The following is a 20195-nucleotide window of genomic DNA, read 5'->3' as shown; positions in this document are numbered from 1 at the left end:
TCACAGGAGCCGTGGCGACATGCTGGCTAACCCTGGGCGTAGTTCTGTAGTAGCGACACGGGTAGCTACGTGAAGTGCACTTCGCACTACGCAAGCTACACGAACTGCGTAGTGTGGTAGGGAAAATGCTGTTCGCACTGATTGCACAGTGCCGGATGCTTGTCTGCACTGTGCAATCATTGCAAACCGCATCTTGCACAGTGCAAGCGGTCGTTTTCTGCCGCTCAAGTAGATTTGTACTCGAGTGGCAGCTTTCTCAACGTGGACTGGTAGTTTCTCATCGAGAGTGGTCGCGAGCATACGCGACCACTCGCAATGAGAAACCTGACATCCCCGCGTTGACAATCTCTCCGGGAGGTTTATTTTGCACGCTTGCGATCGGCAACTTGATGTTGCTGATCGCGAATGAGGAAAAAGTCTCACCGGGATGGTATTTTGCTCGCTCGCGGTCGCCAACTTGACCTTAAGGCCAGCGAGCAAGCAAAAAATGCCCGCTACGCTTTTTTGCACTGTACTACGTGCAAATCACGAAGTTGCACAAACTACGCACACCCTGCGAGCGTAGCGTACTCCTACGCCCAGGGTTAATGCTGGCATGATGGCGTGGCTGCAATCATTGGTCATTAAAGAACCCGTGCCACCTGCTGGAATGCAGTTAGGACCTGCGACCATCACCTGCTGTAGGGATGCAGAGTATCACCTGAAACCCACCTCCTGTTGGAGAGGATGGGGACCCTCCAGCCCTTGATCTGGTTCAGCTCGGTGTCGGAGATCTCGATCTGGAGCGGAAGTCGTGGAACCCACGCCGTCATCTCCAGGGACTTCCTCAGATGCTGGTAGGTGAAGTCAACCAGGACGTCCACTTTCCCTTTCATTTCTTTCCCGTTGACGTAGACGTAGTCACACCTATCAGACACCTGCAAAGGAAGAGACAAAAGCAGATCTTCAGTGAGTAAAACAACATGTCTGCAAATCACCTCTTTGTTTTCATACAACAAGTCTGGGTGCAAAACCAGCCCCAGGGGGCACACTGTAAAGGGGGAGGGGAGGAGCATTGCTGTAGTGTGTGAGGTCAGCATTGAGAAGGTGGTGGTTGGTGGCTGGTGGAGGTGGCATAAGGAATGCTCTTCTGTCTGTCTGCTCTGGGTGGTTGAGGGAGTCTAGGGAGGGCGCATGAACATCCCTGAGTGACATCATGCGCCCTGTGCAGACACACTGCAGCATGTATTCTGATTGGTGGTGGCCAGGCAGACATCTGCAGGTGAGATGTATTCTTCTCTTACTGACCCATGAGCACTGTGTGAGCTGTGGCAGCCACATGTATTACTGTATCAGTCCACTTCAAGAAGGTGCACTCTACCTCCCTTTCCACTGCACTGGGTCTGAACTGGAAACTTTTTGTCACCCCAGACACATTCTTGTCCAAAATGCTGAAATCACTGCTGATCAACCAACTTACCAACCAACTCACAACTCACAATTTCCTCAAAGTTTTCCAGCCTGGGTTCCTGCTGTGCCACCCTACAGAAACTGGTGAGCACACATGTCGAACCTTACAACACAACGCAAACACAAGAGATGATGGATGGAGCGCTGAAACTTTTCAGACACTCACCCCCAGTCACAGATCTGGGTTGAATCCATCATCATTCTTTTGCTCACTTCGCCACCTCAGTTCAGACACAGCTATATGCAAATCAGTCTGACCCTGTGTCTCATGGGAACAGTCCAGCCCGAACTGCCAAGCCAGGTCTTCCCTGAACCGGAAGCAAACATCCTGGTACCGGTTTCAAGACTGATTTGCATATGGCTGGGTGCAAACTGGAATGGCATGGTGAACAAAAAAATTATGGATTTAAACCAGATCTTTTGACTGAGGGAGAATGTTTGCATTGTCAGCATTGGGTCCATCATTAGTTTGCTGGAACCTCACAACACGCCCACCTGCCCTCCATTCTTTTTCCATGCTGTTTGATATTGTTAATCACCTCATTATACAAACATTACTGACCTCCCCCAAACTACACTGCAGAGATTCTTACCTTACCTGTTTGGGCAAAGATTATCTATTTGTGGAGGTCCCTGCATTCCCAAGCTTAACCTCTACCAGTTAACCTCCCCACCCCTCCTAACAGGTCTACAGCCCTTTCCTTCAGTGACACCATCCCCTTTTCCCTTCTTCTATCATCAATATGCAGGTGGCATGGGAATATTCTTTTCCGTCCCATTTTTCTCTTCCCCCACTTCAGAGTCACTTGTCTTACTGCTGGAAGGGTCACCCATTGCTGGGTACCACTCTCATCACCTTACATGAACTTATGCAAAAGCATCCCTATGCAGAAACGTGTCTAGAGATCAGCACCATCTGCGCCAAACTTGGAAAAACACTCAATAATATCGGAGCAAGCTACAAGAGACTGCATTTCCCAGAATGCCAGGGGCGAACCTTGCCTGAGAGGTCAGCGGTGTGCTCCCACATCCTGTTGTCTTTCCCTATGCATCATCTCCTCCAATCTCATCCACCAATTATATCGGTATCTTGTTCCCCGATGAGGGTCAGACTGTTCAGATCTGTCAACAGCTTCATTGGATCCACTTGATGCCCGCCACCTCTGCCAGGGTCCAGGTATCCACCACTGGAAAGACTCCCCCCGCCCCCCTTCAGGAAGCCCAGACCCCATCAACACTCAGGGGGTGAGCAAAACACGGTACGCCACAGCCTCCTTATCAGCCACCCACTGTGCTCCAACCCATCCATAGATAAAGGGCCAGATTTAGTAGGTGTTGGTTTGTCCTTGCATCATGCAAGATGGCACAAGGCAGCTCAATTCCCTAATTCAGATTTACAAAACCACGCAAATCGTGATTTGCGCAGCCTTGATTGGCTTTGCATCGCAGCTGCATGAACTGCGTCATTTTACATTTCGAGCTGGGATGTCTTCCATGGGTGAAGCCCGGGTGGAGCATGGGCGTTCCCACGCGTCCACCCATGGATTTGATGCAATTCCAGATTCATAAAAGTTTGTACACGTAGGACTGCGTCAGTTTGGTACATCTGCCAGAGGATGGCGTAAAGAGAAGAAGAATCATTTTTTCTACTTATTATTTCCACTTTGTATGTGTGACGCGTTCAAGAGCCCTCCTAAAAAGAAGAAAATGCCTCTTTGAATGTTTTTTTGCAAGAAGGTGTCCCTTCCTCAACAAAACAATCCTGAGCACAATGCAGACTCCCTTGCACCGTGATGCATGGTGCCTGTGTTGTGTCTGGTAGCACACAGTGCGTCAGCGCAAGGAGACTCCAGAAAGGCTCCGTATCTTTGTAAATGTGCTACTTCTTTGCACTCTCCCTTTCACACAACACATCACAGCAAGTTTCCTTGCTGTGCCCCGTTGCGTGAAATAGCAGGGGCCTTATTTATGAAGGCCTTGCGCCACCAGTGCGTCACTTTTTCCCATGTTAAAAGTGACGCAGCGGTGGCGCAAGGCCTTCATAAATAAGGCCCCAGGAGCTTTGCTGTTAAGTGAATAAGTTGGTGATACAGTGTTATTTATTTAATTATTGCATTTGTAGAGCCCGCACTTTGCCACAGGCAATCCCTAGTGGGTTGCAAATCGACCTAAATCATGATGTCATGAATATTAATGAGGTAGGTCACAGCTTGAGACCCATTAGCCATCACAGCCATCACAGGGATGGTGGCCTGCTGAGGTCAGCAGACCCCCATGTCTGTGGCTGCGTTTTAATAAAACTTTTTTTTTTGTTGAAATCCAATCCGTTTTGCTTCAAGGAAAATTTGATGTTTTTCACATTAAGAAATGTAACTTTTTGCTTTCACTTTTTAAGAGCAGGCAGTGGTCCCTCTGAAAAAATGTTTTCCCAGCATTTACAAACGGGAAGGGGTCTTCTTGGGGGGACCTCTTCCAATTTGCGAATGCAATACCACCAACATTGAGTTGGTGGTAAAGTGCAAATGTTTTGAGACCGCATTTCAGTCACGAAACATTCATACATACATAAGAATGGGATTTGATATTTGGAAGGCATGCCCTAAACACACCCGATCCAAATACCGAATCGCAAACAGAAATTGCAATTTAGTAACACGTTACTGAATCACTATTTGGGTTTTGTACATTCCAAGAAGCATTTTTCCAGTCGCAAATAGACGGATTCTGTGAATTGGACCATTTGCGACTGGAAAAATTATTTGTACATGTGGCCCCTAGTTCTTAGCTTTGTGTGAAATGTTAAACCCTAAATCAGGGCCTTACTCTTTTTATCCCTCTCAGACCAGAGCCTGAACAACTAATTTACCGGCGGGGGTGTAGCCTGGCCAGTAAGATTGGGGGTGTGAGCTTCAGATTTTACAATAATGGCGCTGCCGTTGTTTATACAACAAGCGGGGGGCGCATGAGAAGGGCTAAAGGGGAAATGGACAGGCAGACAAATGCAGATTGGCGGGGTACTAAGAGCAAACACATTGTTTTGTAGAATAACCAATATTACTAAAGAATTTCAAAACAAAGAGGGAAAAGTGTGTATGTGTTTTTCTCTGTGTGTAGGTAAAAATTCCTGTTGAAATTCGACAGACTTAGCAAAAAGGAATGTCAGTAAGGGATACTAGAGAGCCGCACCACCAAGCTATACAAATTTGTTGTCTACAGAAGCACAATTCGTGTTGCCCACCTCTTTAGTCCACTGCCATAAGACCCAACAATTGTTAAACAATATTTTTAAATACAGAGAGGCAACATCACAATTAATTAAAGCACAAATGCACAATATAGAAATCAGATACACATTCCTTCTTCTTTTCTCAATGACAATATTATTAATCTTGTCTTGTCGTCACACAAAATGCCAGAGGATGTTTCAAAAACAGCAAAAACAGCCAACGCGTTTCGCCCCACAAGGGGCTTCCTCAGGGCAAGCTTCACGACGTTCAAGTTCAAATGAAAAATTGCTTCTGATACCCGTTAGTACTCTATAGTTTACGACCTAGCCCACGTGGCTAGGAAAGCATTCGCCTTGTGTAGGAAGGTGGATACCTGACTATGGTTACCCCAGATTTTTTGCCTTGTGTTTAGCTGGTTTTCGACTTAGTTGGCCTGGGATCCTGCTAATCAGGGCCCCAGGCTATCTGCTTTCTCTTTAAAATGGACTCCATGTACCCTAGGTGCATAACTAATTGGGTCACCTTATCAGCCCCTGTACAGTGCACTATAGGTGCCCAAGGCATAGGTGCATCCAAGGCCTACCAGGGGCTGCAGCATATCTTTTGCCACCCCTGGCTGGCCATCCAAACTGACACAACTGGCTGATCACTCAGCTGGGGCAAGGTCGTGTAATCACCCCTTGCTTAGATGTAGTATAACTATGTCTAAACCTATATCTGGACACATATATACCTATAAGTCACTCCTATGGCAGGCCTTTACAATCCTGGAGGCAGAGTGCTTGGTTTTATGTGAGATTGTGCTCTAGCATGAGCTGAGCCTGTCTGCAGTGTTCGGAACCATTTCCTTACTGCTGTTCCAGGATATTGCCATACCATATACTCTTAAGTGCATTATAATCCTCGCGGTTATTGCTAACTTTGGTTTGGCTTTATCAAAACATGTTGTGTTTGGTGTCATACACTTTGGAATACTACCCCCTCGCCAGTTCTGGTGACTGGGGTAGCATTCCACCCTTCTAGAGGGAGAAGACATGTTACTTTACTTAAAACGCGGTTAATCCTAACCAGAGCCTCAGCATCACAAAATGGATGCTGCTGCCCCGACACAAGTCTGACCTCCTGCTGCTGACCGAAACCTGGCAGGGGAGGCTTGGACAAAGAGTTTCCTGTCACAGGGAGGTGCTACACCACCCCACTCAGGAGATAGTGGATTGGAGCAGGGAGGGTTGAATGAAACTAGACACTGCCTGGGGCACACAAGGTGTCCCATGCAAAATCCAGTCAAACCGGTTCTGGGGCACTCCAGCCCCAGCTCTGGTGCGAAATTGGACAAAGGGAAAGGGGTGTAACCACCCCCTTCCTGGGTCCCACCCATAGGAGGGACCTTGCAGGTAATCCAGCCCCTTGATTTGGAATAAAGGTGGGAGCTGTGCTGATGCACATCAGATTATCCTGACTGAAACTTTGATACAGAACTCTGGACCCTTTGACATCCCACTCGACGTGGAAAACTGAAGAATCTCTCTTGTGGTCAAGGAGTGACCACCCTGTGCAAACAGGCCCCATCCAGCGCCTCACCATTTGCTTTGTTGCAGTTCCCGCCAGAACTCGAGCAACAGAGATCAACAAGACCAGCTTCCCTCAACTTCTAACCGTCCGATCCAAAGTCCCAGCGAATCTGAGACCCGTGGAGGTGACATGAAGTGTGGAGCCGGCCATCTTGGAAAAACTACAAAGTACTGACCGTGCAGCTCCTGAGGCTCCCTCGAAGCTGTGCATTGGGGTTTGAGAAGCCTCAGCCCCGAGCAGCTTTTGCACCGAAGATCTCCCCTGCACACTCACCGAGTGCTGCGTGGGGCCCTTTTGCATTTTCCTGCTTGACGCATTGGTCCAGCCGCTTGCCTGTTGGCTAATGGCCCCAATACCGACGATCCTTTGAATTTACAATAATAGTCTGGTTGCTCCAGACTGGCCCTCACTCCCCTGAAAAGGAGCAATCTATCTGACCTTGCTGGTCCGAATAAGAAGCAATCTTCCAATCCTGCGTGGGTTGCACTTGCCAAGGCTTGTTAACTCCGATCCGGAAGCCGACACCGCCGACAGCGAGAGCCTTTGTTGGACAGCTTGTGATCCACTTCTGGACATCCTCGATGCCCCAGAGTCCACGTGGCAGCAGAGACAAGCTTCCTGTCACGCACCTGATTGCGCCCGACATTGCCTGGTTCCTTCCTGGTTCCTTCCTGGTCACTGGCTAGTGACCCAGACTCTGTCCCCTCTGCTTTCAGGTACTCTACATCTTCGATCCACCCTTGGATCCAACCGGACTCTTCTCTACTGGCCGCCTGCAGCATCTTCATCTCCAGGCTCCATAGATCTACACGACGAAACCCGACACACTTTGGCACCTATGCACCCGCTTCCTGTGGGTGAGGTAACGATCTAACCCCAGTGCTCCTGTAGTGGTTTACACCTCTAGTGTCTAAGTTTAAAGTGTGGTAATTCTATTCCAGTCGGAAGACTCTTAAAACTGTAACTCGATAACTTTTATGCACCATTGACTTTGCATTGGTGCATGCGTGTGCTTTCTGCACTGCACCAGAATCCCGCGGGCTACTCCCGTCCTAACTGCTGTTAGTCCAGTGTAGTCCCAGTGATTCCCAAGGCCCCAGGCCTTACCACAGTTCGAAAGGTGATACTTATACCACTTTTTTGATATATGGTTTGAGTGGCCACCGGCCTCATCCATAATTGTGCAACTTTCATATGTTGTACTGTGCTTTTGTTTAAACGCTTGTGCTTCTATACTCACAAAGAGTACAGGGGATTATTCTGAGAATAAATACATATATTTTTATTATATATAACTTGTGTGGTGTCCTTTCATTTGATATTACAGGATTGCATATGGTAAAACAGCTGGCTTCACATGCCCTCTTTAGCTAAGCCTTTAGGCTGCTTAGTCCATGCTACCATTAGGATAGCTTGCCTTTTTAAGGTTGACTTACAACCATCACCATAAGGGATTGTTTGGACTGATACAAGGTGCCCACAGAATTGGAGACATCATACATCAGGCCAACTTCTCACACCTTGGACTAGTCTCTGTATGTAGTTCTGGTATTGCAGATCTCATGTATTGTATTCTTCAAAATGTGACACAAACGGTTCAGATTAACCACAATTACTTCAAAACTCCTCTGTAGGGAAAAGGTCAATACGATAGTTGACTCCAAAAGAGGCATATGTGGCTGACTCAGCCGAATTAGCGTTCTTTCTCACAGATCCATTTGTGAAAAAAAATATCCGACTAAAAGGACCTGTACCCAACTATTTAGCAGAAAATATATTTATTAGGGGGGGTATATGCCACCAAACACTCCCCTGAAGTTACGCACCTGCTTACCAGAAGACCGATAAAAAAAAAATCAAACTTTTGGGAAAATTGAAAAAAAGGGGAGGAGCAGGGGAATATAAAATGTATTTTCTAATTCTGCTAATTAAATGTAGTATGGCAGGGTATGGACATTTATTGTGGTCACATTGGGAACTAGAATGATATTTGGCTTGTCAAATAACTGGAAACAAATTCTTGCATCAACCCAAGTGCCTTACCATAACATCCTAGTTACTTTTCACAATTTGCAATGGTGTCCTTACCTGGTTTATATAGGAACCTACATTGAGAACACAGAGGCCCTTTCTCACTTGATTATAAGTGCATGATTCAGTGCAATTGACAAAGGAATTTTATGAGTAGTATTTTTACGACGCCTACCTTTTAATGTGCGTAGCCTCCAGCATGAGTGCAGAGACACTGCACCAGTAAAGATACTGCTAGTAAATTTCCATTGTGAGTTGCAAAAGATTGAAAACTTACAATAAAGTCTATGTTCACTTTATTGTTATTCAGGCCCAATGTTAGAAACTTTTTAAGTTTCACCCAGACAGCGCGTGCCCTGTCTCTGCGAGAATATCGAAGGAAGTAAGAAACCTCCAAATGACCATGGACTCCAAGCTATCGGTGAATGCCCAAGTGGACAAACTAACAAGATCAAGCTTTGTTACTATAAAAACTCTGTGACAAATCTTCCCCCATTTGGGGTTTCCAAACAAGATTCAGGCTACTATCTCCCTTGTTTCGTCCAAACTTGATTACGCCAATAGCCTCTACCTCGGATCACCTTTAATGACCATGAAAAGATTTTGAAGGATTCAGAACTCACTGCCAGACTACTCTTAAGTATAAAACCTCAAGACCACATCTCCCCTGCCTTGAAAGCCCTGCATTGGTTACCGGTTTCCAGAAGATCCACGTTCAAGCTGCTTTGTATCACACACAAAGCCATACATGGAACGGGACCGCTCTGCATCAGGAATAAAATCACCAAACACATTCAACAAAGAAACCTCCGCTCTAGAGTGGCACCTCTCCTCAAAATTCCAAGATTAAAGAAAAAACAATGGGTGGCACAATATTCTCTTTTCAAGCTGCCAAACTATGGAACTCTTTACCCTCCAATATAAGATCCACGGATAACCACCTTATCTTCAGCAAACTGCTCAAGAATTGGCTCTAATCCACATGACCGCCATACGAAAACAGATAGAAATATACGGCATATCTCTCTGTATAAAAGCATTCATTTCTACTAGAGATATGTACCTATATATGTCCTCTATGCCACTGTACTCCACTTTGCACCTCTCTACTCTCCACCACAGCGCTCTACGTTACTGCACTGGACTCTGCATTACTGTACTCTGTGCCACTGTACTCTACAACACTGCACTCTTGTCTCTTGTCTGCATCACTCTCCTCTATGCTACTGCACTCTACACACTCTACTCTACACCACTGAACTCTAGGCCACTGTACTCTACGCCACTTTACTCTACACCACTCTGCTCTGCGCCACTCGGCACCACTCTACTCTTCACTATTGCTCTCTACCCCACTGCACTCTGCACCATTGCAATGTACGGCTCTACAATCCACGCCACTACACTCAACACCACTGCACTCCATGCCACTGCTCTCTACACCACTGTGCTCTACTCTGCACTATTCTACTCTATGCCACTGTGCTCCACACCACTGCACTCTATGCCACTTTACTCTACTCTGCAGCACTTTACTCTGTGGACTGCACTGTACACCAGTCCACTCTACTCTACTCCTCCCGACTCTACATTATGCCACTGCACTCCATGCCACTCCGCTGTACACCACTAGATGCCACTCCACTCTTTACCACTCCACTTCACTATATACCTCTCTATGCCACAGAACGCTACACCACACCACACAGTTCCACTCTACTCTACTCCTCCCGACTCTACATTATGCCACTGCACTCCATGCCACTCCGCTGTACACCACTAGATGCCACTCCACTCTTTACCACTCCACTTCACTGTATGCCACTCTACGCCACAGAACGCTACACCACACCACACAGTTCCACTCTACTCTACTCCACTCCACTCCGCACAATGCCACTCTAATCTATGCCAGTCTATTCTATGCCACTCTACTCTATGTCACTTCACTCCAAGCCCCTCTGTTGTAATATAACAGCGATTAAGATTAAGTTGAGCGTTAGCAAAAGACATCTGAGTTCTAGCCGTTATCTTGACATTTTAGCGGCATCCATTTTGGATTCACGGCAGCCATTTTGTCTGCCACACGCTGCCTTGTGTCAACCATGTGCGTTGTCCTACCTTTCTGCTCATGGCCTTTGAATCTGCCCGGCAATAGGCTAATAATAGCATCTCTGAGTTTCGCCGTTGACCGTTAGGGTCCGCATCTGCTAATGGTTAGCCCTAGATTGGAATGTGTTAGCCGAGACCCCAAGACTGTTAGCTCCTCCCACTGATCGATTGTGCTTCTCGATATTACCTTGTATGGACATAAAATGTGCTCTTATGCCTTGTACCACCTTCTTTTGAGCCCCTGTGTGGGTATAAATAAACCATGTGTCCAGTAGCCCTTTGTGCTACTTCTTGCAGGGACGAAGGGTACTGTCCGAACTTTAGCACCACCTCATGAGGGGTTGTAAACTATGTGTTTTGCATTTCCAGTTTCTGTGCCAACTTTTTCCTTTGGGTCTGAGGACTTCGTGCGCAGAAGGGCGAACCCCTTGCACTAGCGGGTCTGGCTGAGGCCTGCACGACACCTCCACTCTACTCTTCACCTCTCCAAGCCACTCTACTTCACTCCACTCCTCACCATATTACTCTATGCCACTTTAATCCACTCTATGCTACTCTAGTCCACTCCACTCTATGCCATTTCACACCACTCTATGCCATACTACTGCACTCTACTATGCTCCACTCCACCTGTTCCACTCTATACCACTCTAGTCTACCCTAAGCCTCTCTACTCACCTCTCCTCTATGTCACTCCACTCTGTGCCACTGCACTCCACATCACTCTACTCTACGCCTGTCCACTCCACTTAATTCCACTATACTCTATGCCACCACACTGTATGCCACTACACTCCACTGTTCCACACTCCACACTGTCATTCCACTCTACATCACTCTGCTCGATGCTACTCTATTCTACACCATTTCACTCGACCTCACTTCACTCTATTCCACTCTATTCTATGCAACTCCAAGCCATATTGCTTCACTTTACTCCACCCCACGCTATGACACTCCAAACAACTCATTGCCATGCCACTCCTTTGTAATCTGCTACTCTCTGCTTCACTCCACTTTACACACCTCCACGCCACTCCACCCTATGCCAATCTAGTGTACACTACTTCACTCTAATCCACTCAACTCTACTCTGTGTCATACCACTCTGCGCCACTAGGCTCTACACCACTCTACTATATGCCAGTCCACTCCACTCTACCCAACTCCACTCTAAGCGACTTCACTCTATGCCACTCCAGTTTACACTACTCCACTGTAGACCACTCCACTCTCCACCACTCTACTTTATGCCACTCCACTTCAAGCCACTTCAATCTACACCACTCTACGCCACTCCACACCACTTCACACCACCCCACTGTAGGCAACTCCACTCTCTACCACTCCACTTCAAGCCACTTCACTTCACTCCACTCCACGCCACTCCTGACCACTCTATTCCACTTCACTCCATGCTACTTCGCAGCACTCTCTGCCATGATACTCCACTGCACTCTACTCCAACCTGCTCTGCAGCATAGCTAAATGACATTGGCAAAGCCAATAGCTCTGCAATAGCTCTTTGTAGGCGAAACCTATTGGTTTTGCCAGTGCATATTTATTTTCTAGTCAGACATCAGAGCAACACACTTCGTTGGACACTGCTCTGAGATCAGAAGAGCAAAAAGCAGGACTCCAAAGCCGGTGCTGTTCTTTGGTCATGATCTGACACCTCCAATGGAGCTCAAAAGAGGAATGCGGGGGCCACCTGTGCCACCAATCACTGTCTCCCCATGAACTGGCCATGGGTCATCAAGAGGGACCTTCCTCTGACCATGAACTGCCACGGGTCATCAAGAGAGTCCTTCCTCTGACCATGAACTGGCCACAGGCCTTCAAAAGGAACCTGAAAGGTGCTAATCAATCAAGAGCCATTTTTTTTAAAGTGCGCTATTCCCTTTGTATCAGATATATTAAAGATTCGGTGGAGCAGGTCCCTGAAATGCAGTGGGAAGTGAGCATGAAGTAGCGCCTGTATCTTGGACAAGGATCTTGCAACCTTGAAAACAAAGGTCTCTCTAGCGGATGTTAAGGCCACATCCTTTTGAAAAAGCATGGCTTTCAGTTTGCTTAGAGAATCAAAGTGTATGTTGGAAACATTTACCAAAGGCCACACCGTTGCCTCCCTAACATTGTGGGCCGGTGGAAAGGTGGAAAGAACACGTGTATGCAACAAGTAACTATGCAATTAACTGTTACAAGATAGCCATGTCTTATTAAAAAAGAATGTAACAAAATAACAGAGTCTCAACCAGTAATCATTAGCAAGGACAGGTACAATGATTGTATAAATATTTTAAAGGAGGGGGAGAAGAAAGGAAGACCACGAGAAAGTTTCATAGAGTGTAGACTATTATTTGCAAGTAGTTGTATCAGCTGCTGCCGCTTGTCTCTTGAACCATTGGACCCCTGAGGATAGTCCTAAACCAAGCATCCAAGTGACTTATCATCCCACTCAACATGATTTCTGTATAGTACAGGAGCTAGCACTAATGTCTACTCCTTGGTGTAAGAATGTTAACTGATTCTGGAATGAGGTTGAAGAAAAGCAGGTAAAATTACTGTTTCCCTGTTTGGGCATTCCATTACGAACTCAGATGGCTAGTCTTTTTCAGCCAAAAGAATATTGTAACCATACGTCAAGTTGTTCCAAAATAGAGCCTTGATGTTTCTGGGTATGTCCCCCTCCAACTGGAGAATAATTTTGTATAAACGATGGACAACACTTAACCTAGGATCAGGTGTTTCCACCGTGATATGTTCACTTAGAGCTACTGCCACCAGATAATCCATGAGGTTCATGCGAGCTACTGTGACTTCTGCTGTGCTGTACAGCACTGTCACTGCCCATTCCCCGTTCTGAAGCAGAGTCCTCGTAGCCTGGGCATGCCGTATTTTTTCTTCTTTAATAACAATGTAGTCAGAAAGGCATCACAATTCCTTCTCCTTTTTCACGTGTTCTTCTGATCTGCACTTTGACCATCCACCTCTCTCCAAATGTGTATCGGATTACTCTTAGAAGGAACGAGAGGAATGTGTATCTGTATCCTGATATCTGTCAGGTTTTCTAATATTATCATGGTTTCTAAGATTGTAGCTTTTTTTCAGTGGCTTCCTGCTGAGAAGACCCGCTCTATGATCTTTATTTGTCTTTATTTTTTTGTTTATTATACCACTTCATCTTTGTCAAAGAATTGGGTACCTGCTTAGAGTTCTCATTTTCAGAATTACTATTAAGTTGTGGTTTCCCAGGTCTCACTCACAAATTATCTCTACCTAAGGTAGCATAGGTTTCTTCAATAATCTTAGGTAATTCACGCTCCTGTTGTGTAGGAGTGAAATCCCTCAAGTGTTGGCATATTGCTAATGCAGTTGTCTCCCCATTTATGTTACTTAACATAGCGATGGATACTGCTCCAAAATTGCCCATCAGTTTCATCAGTAAGTCCAATGCAAGTGCTGTCCCATACTCATTCACAAGCTGCTTCAATACATCAGTAAAAACAACCAGTGAAGGGGGAACACTTCTGGTAAAAACATCAGCTTAGACGTCATCCCAAGTGGCGCAGTATTACTCTGGGGGAGCAAACCCCATGGGCAAGCAAATAGTCAATAGTATGTGTTTGTCCTGTAGTCCCGTATGGGGAAATACTGCTATAAGCTTTCTTGTTTTTGTGCTATCCAGAACTGAATTTGCTCCCGACTTGTGGGAATCTTTTCCATAATGGCATGCAGTGTTTGTGAGAGGGTACCCGTGGTAGTCAATTGAGGTTGAGCAGCCTGAGCAGGCCGTACAGAGTAAACTGTAACTGTTCACAATATAAAGTATGTTAGATTTCTATATATTTTCACTAAATCTATGTATAATGTATGTATTCCTGCTGCAGTTAAATTGTCAGTGTCAGGTTGAGGTGTGTATGCAGCTAAGACCAGCCATGTCACTCCCTCTTTACTGAGCGGACTGAGTCTCACGTTTTCTGTAGTACGTGGAAGGGCACCTTTATACCAATTAATATGCTCTTGGTAAGAGAGAGGAATTTCTATATCTTCATGTGGAGTGTATTCCTCTGATGTTTCATTCTCTATGTAGGTATGAAATACTTGTATACGAGCATTTGCAGCTAGGATTTTAACCCAGGAATAGAATACCTATGTTCTGAATGCTTCGTGTGCCTCAACCATGAAGGTAACGTCTCCACCCATAGCCGGGAGACCATAGTTCAATGATTTCATAGTAACTGCATGTCTGCAATTCTCTGCTATGTTTAAAGAAGTCAGAAGGTCTTGTATAGCGCAACATATCACCATTAGGTCTCAGGGCGCTTAGCAAAGCACCTTCTTCCCTGTTTTCTTGGTTTTCAGACATTGTTTGAAGAAACAGGATACTAGAAAATGAATTTACGGAGCTAGGGTAGGCACAATGTGGTAAGCTTTCCTACAAGCCTGAATAACCTACAGCCAATACAGGAGTATACCTATGCAGCTGAGGCAGATTTCCCTACCACCACAAACATCTCCAGTTTGGAGGTGAGTAGGAGTCTCTGAAAAGACACAATAGAACTACTCATGTTATCTGTAAAAGAAAAACCCAAGCAATTTCGGCAGTGCTGTGTCGTATAGTTCCTACTAAACCGTAGAATCTGTACCTTTGCTGGAAAGCATAAACCTTGGGTGAGGTTTCTAGACTGATTCCAAGCACCCCTGCAGGATAAGTTGGCCTGGAGACCAGCTAGCTCACAGTGCCAACACAAGCCCCCCTAACCAAACCAGGGAGCGAATGGTTTCTGGCAACCACTGAACATGACAACCCTGACCCCGCAGGGGTCGTGGAAACAGATCAGGACCTGTCGCTCAGTCACTCGTGCACTCTCGGTCTCAGAGAAATATACAGGGAATACACAATGGGACGTTTTCAATATATTTATTGAATCAACATTATTCCTGTATAGAATACATGTGCTGTGATAATCAGTAGACAGCAGCAGATGAAAGTGATTAGAAGCACCAACAGGGTAAATAGCAGATACAGGTCCACCATGCTGCTAAAACAGTGTATATTTGCAGGCATATATAAAACAAGGTAATAATCAGGCACAGGCCTCCTATGAAATCCCTACTCTCTGTATGTCTAGAGTGTATGTACGTTTAAAGCCAAGAATTCCCCCACTGGATGATCCAAACCCATTACCTGGTGGGAGAGAATGTAGGACCCCATCTTGATCAGGAATTGGACACCATTCACGGGGATGTCTGCAGCTGTTCTGCAAAGCGACAGCATACAGGCGCCCTCGGTGTCAGCTTAAGTGTCTCCTCTGCCAACTCCCAGAAATGGTTGTTTATTTATAATAAAAAGCATCCTTGCGATGTATATGCAGATTAGCATTGAGGTGGATATGTAGAAAGCCATGTCGCCCCATGGAAAAAGATAGAACAACATTTGTACATCGTGCCTAAAGGCCTTTATTTATTTTATGTATTTATTTAAAGAGTTTTATATAGCGCTGGCTAGACCCGAAGGTATCAGAGTGCTTTACATGAGAGTCAACAATGTAACAGAACAAGTTCAACAAATTACACAGTACATCAAAAATTAAGCAATACAATTAGGATGGGAAAGAAAGGACAGAGAGAAGTAGGGGCAGGGGAGGTGAGAAAGGGAGGATAAGGGAAGAGAAAATAAGGAGAGACGAAAAGAAGTCTGTCTAAGACCGACTGGGTAGGTGAAGACCAAGGAGGAAATCCACGGCCCATCTCCTCTATAGCTAAACAAAGTAGCTCCATCGGGCATCAGACAAAATAGTTTAGTCTCAATACATTGAGACAGGAGAGAAGGAGAGACATAAAATAGAGGGACGATGCGGGAGGAGACCACAGGAGAGACGAAAGGAAGTGGAACAATGTTGTTCAACAATATAATAGAAAAAGATCAACAATTACACATTATATCAAGTAATCAGCAATACATTAGGAGAGGAGAGAAAGGAGAGAGAAAAGTAGTGGGTGGTAGGGGAGGTGTTCGAGGCATTGTGATAATATTGCGCAAAGCCAGATGTGTATACAGAAGTAGCTTCAGAGAAACTAATCTAACATTGTCACTCACGCAAATATGTGCAAAAGGTCACAGCAATAATGTTATTGTGTTAAAAAAAGGACAATGTAAGAACATGTACAGCATTGCTACATGGACCTAACTCTGGCATATAACAGCCCTAAGGCCTTTGAAAGTTAGGGACCCATTGACAAGAGGCCTGTGGTGCCGGACGGTCACTTTTTGTATGCTCTGGCGGCACAAACCTCTCACTCATATCTATGAGGTGAAGAAAAGCCACCCCGTGTAGCTTCGGAGAGCCTCATAAACATGGAGTAAAGCAAGACAGTGCAAAGCTCTGCGTTGCCTTATTCTGTGTCAGGGAGGCGTTGCCATGGATTTTGACATTGCCCTAGATTTTACAAAAGCACGTAAACCTGAGGCAGTGCCAAAGCCTTACGCCTCCTCAACAGGAGTAATGAGGAGAGATGTTTTCATTTCCACAAGTCGGGGCAGCGCAGCGAAGTGACTTGCTGCGTTTCCCTGCATCAAAACCTCATACATGATGTCTAAAGTGTCCCACAGCATTTGTATAGGTATGATTCATGCTCCACTGCATGCGACTCGATACCTGGGCGTGAGTCCTTTGAAAGTAAGTGTTCCATGACACGCGCACAGCTATGCTTCGCGCACCACTGCATGCGACTGGATACCTGGGCCTTGAGGCCTTTGACGTTAGTGTCCCACAGCATGTGTACAGGTATGTCTCATGCTCCACTGCATGCGGCTGGACATCTAGGGCCCCGGGCCCTACGGCCATCAGATGCCTGGGAGATGAATACACGACCACAGGGACCCCAGAACCTTAGTGCAAGGGTAGTCAGTGTTCGAGAGCTGGTGTTTTTTTCTGAGGGTTGTCCAAGTAGGGGAGAGGGGGTGCTCCATGCCCTGTTTCTGGGCGGGGTTCTGTGGTCAGGGTTTGAACGACAGCAGGCTGGCATTACTTCACAGCTAGCAGAGACTGCGGGACCAGCAGTGGCATTGAGACAAAGCACCGCAGGCTGGCATTGCTTCACATCCAGCAGAGACTGCGGGCCGGCAGTGGCATTGAGACAGGGCACCGCAGGCTGGCATTACTTCACAGCCAACACTGCGGGCCGGCAGTGGCATTGAGACAGGGCACCGCAGGCTGGCATTACTACACAGCTGAGACTGCAGGGCCGGCAGTGGCATTGAGACAGGGCACCGCAGGCTGGCATTACTTCACAGCCGAGACTGCGGGCCGGCAGTGGCATTGAGACAGGGCACCGCAGGCTGGCATTACTACACAGCCGAGACTGCGGGGCCGGCAGTGGCATTGAGACCGGGCACCGCAGGCTGGCATTACTACACAGCCGAGACTGCAGGGCCGGCAGTGGCATTGAGACAGGCCGTCCCTTGTTAAAGAGCCAGTGCTGGATATAAAACAATCCTGGGTCTGATGAATACAATTACTGGGGCACAAGTGGGCACGCGGCTGGCGGTGGAGCGGCAGGACACGCGCGCGGCGCGAGACACTCATAAATCAGAGACGGCTCTTAGAAAAGGGCAATGAAAAGCCACACTTCACCCCTGTCTGGGGCTGGTGCAGGCAGATAGAGGCAATAAATCAGCAGTGGGAGCAATCCCACAGCAGGGCACCAAAGCCAGGCATTTCACCCACAGTAATAGCATTCATTTATCTGTAGCCACAGTGCCGCCTCCTGAACCCTCACCTTGGGCGACCGAAGGGAATGCACCTGCCTTAGCAAAGGTAACACACCTCAGGGGCGTAACAAACACCGCCGCAGCCCCCACGGTCCGAGGGGGAGGCAGTCTTCAGTAGGTGAAGGGGGCCCGCTCAGCTCTTCGGTGAGAGCTGCAAGAGAGAGGATTGCTCGAAAGCAAGCCTCTCTCCCTCTAAAGCAGCCTTTAACCCCTTCGCTGCGGGGTTATTCCCCCACTGTGCTGGGGGGGAGGGGCGCGCACAGCGCCCGCATGCTCATGACGAGCTCAGCTCGTCACAGGTGCATTGGCTCCTTGGAACGTTCAGCCCAGCGGGGGAATTCTCCCCGCACCTGAGCGTTCCACAGGCCATGACGAGCTCAGCTCGTCATGAGCATGGAAGAGGCTAAAGCATCCTGCACTGAGCTCCTGCTGACCCAGGACCGAAGAGAAACAAGGCAACAAGTCACATTGTTTCTCTTCAGTCAGAGCCACGAGCCAGGAACGGGACAAGGATGGGGCTGGGGGCCACAGAGACAGCATTCTCCACAGGGTACAGCCTCTGGGAAGGGACAAGGCAGCACAGAGCTGACATGGGCAGGAGAAGGTGTGCAGCTCCAGGAACAGGATCTGCTGGTACACATTTGAAGGTAAACCAGCATTTGCAATATATGGTTTTGCAATATATGCATTTGCATATATGCAAATCATATATGGTTTGGATTGGAATTGTTAGTTTTGGAATTGTGTTGTGTGGATTGGATTTGTGTAGTGAAATAATGTGGCATGGTGTGCAGTGTAATTATGTGGATAGTAATTGTGTGGTATTGAGTGTGCTGGAATTATGTGGAGTGGGATTGTGTGTCATGGAGTGAGATTAGCGGGAGTGGTATTTTGTGTTCTGGAGTGGTATGTAGTGGAGTCTAGTTATAGGGTGTGTTGTTAAATATTGTAGCATGGTGTGGAATTTTGAGGTGTAGATTAGATCTATGTGGTGTGTTGTGTAATTGTGTTGTTGGTTTGAATTATGTAGTTTGTTGTTGAATTATGTGGTGTGGAATGGAAATGTATAGAGTTGAATTTGTGTGACGTGGAAGTGTGCGCTGTTGAGTGAACATTATGTTGAGTGGTATTGTAAGGCATGGTGTGAAGTGTGGTTATGTGGAATATTGCTACGTGGCATCGACTGGATTTATGTGGAGTGTATTTATGCAATATGGAGTAGAGCATAATTATGTGGAGGTAAAATATGTGGTGCTGAGTGGTATTATGTGGAGTGTAATTATGTTGTGAGGTGAATTGTGTGGGGATGAATTGTGTGACGTGTGGAATTATGTGGCTTGGTGTGGTGTATAATTGTGCAGAGTGGAATTATGCAGCATGTTGCAGAGTTGTATTTTGTGGAGGGTAATTATGTGTTTTGGAGTGGAGTGTAAATGTTGTGTGAAGTAGAATTATATAGGTTGAAGTGGAATTATGTGTAGTTGAATTGTGTTGTGTTGAGTGTAATTATGTGGTTTGGAGTGGTATTAAGTTGTGTGGAATGTTATTATGTGATGTGGAATTATGTGGTATGGAGTGAAGTAGAAATATGTGTTTTTTAATTTTTAGGATTGTCATTTTGTGGTATGGAATGTTGTAGGGTTAAATCATTTATAGTAGAATTCTGTGGCATGGGATTATGAGATGTTCAAATGTGCTGTGTGTGGTAGAATTAGCATAGCTGCCAAGGTTTCAGATTGAGATGTGTGACATTTCCATAATTTCAGTGTAATTATGAGTGACATTTCAACGACTATGAGTGACACTTTCTCATGAGCAAAATCAAGCAATGAAGAGGAGGGAAACATATAAATATTAGAAATTATGCCCATTTGAGCAACTAGAAACTCAAAGAAAGTCACAATAAAGTTTGCTAACAGCCGGCCACTGAAAACTGAGCAGAGTCAGACTGTGTGAATGTCACCCTTTATTACAGTTAAATTATGAAAACGTCACACTTACCAATCTGAAACCTTGGCATGGATTGC

The 20195-nt window shown here is 46.3% G+C and overlaps 1 protein-coding gene across 1 annotated transcript in view; it reads right to left on the bottom strand.

Annotated features, from left to right (window-relative positions):
• Positions 1–20195, bottom strand: part of LOC144791628 (transmembrane protein 132D-like) — a 484045-nt gene that overhangs the window by 41884 nt on the left and 421966 nt on the right. Inside the window, exon 3 of the mRNA XM_078666353.1 lies at positions 712–917. Within this exon, the coding sequence (XP_078522479.1) occupies positions 712–917 (206 nt within the window). The remainder of the gene's footprint in view (positions 1–711; positions 918–20195) is intronic.

This window comes from Lissotriton helveticus, chromosome 11, assembly GCF_964261635.1.
Source record: "Lissotriton helveticus chromosome 11, aLisHel1.1, whole genome shotgun sequence".
NCBI classification, from domain to species: domain Eukaryota; kingdom Metazoa; phylum Chordata; class Amphibia; order Caudata; family Salamandridae; genus Lissotriton; species Lissotriton helveticus.
Note: the sequence above shows the minus strand (reverse complement) of the source record. Positions and strands in the feature narration are given on the sequence as shown.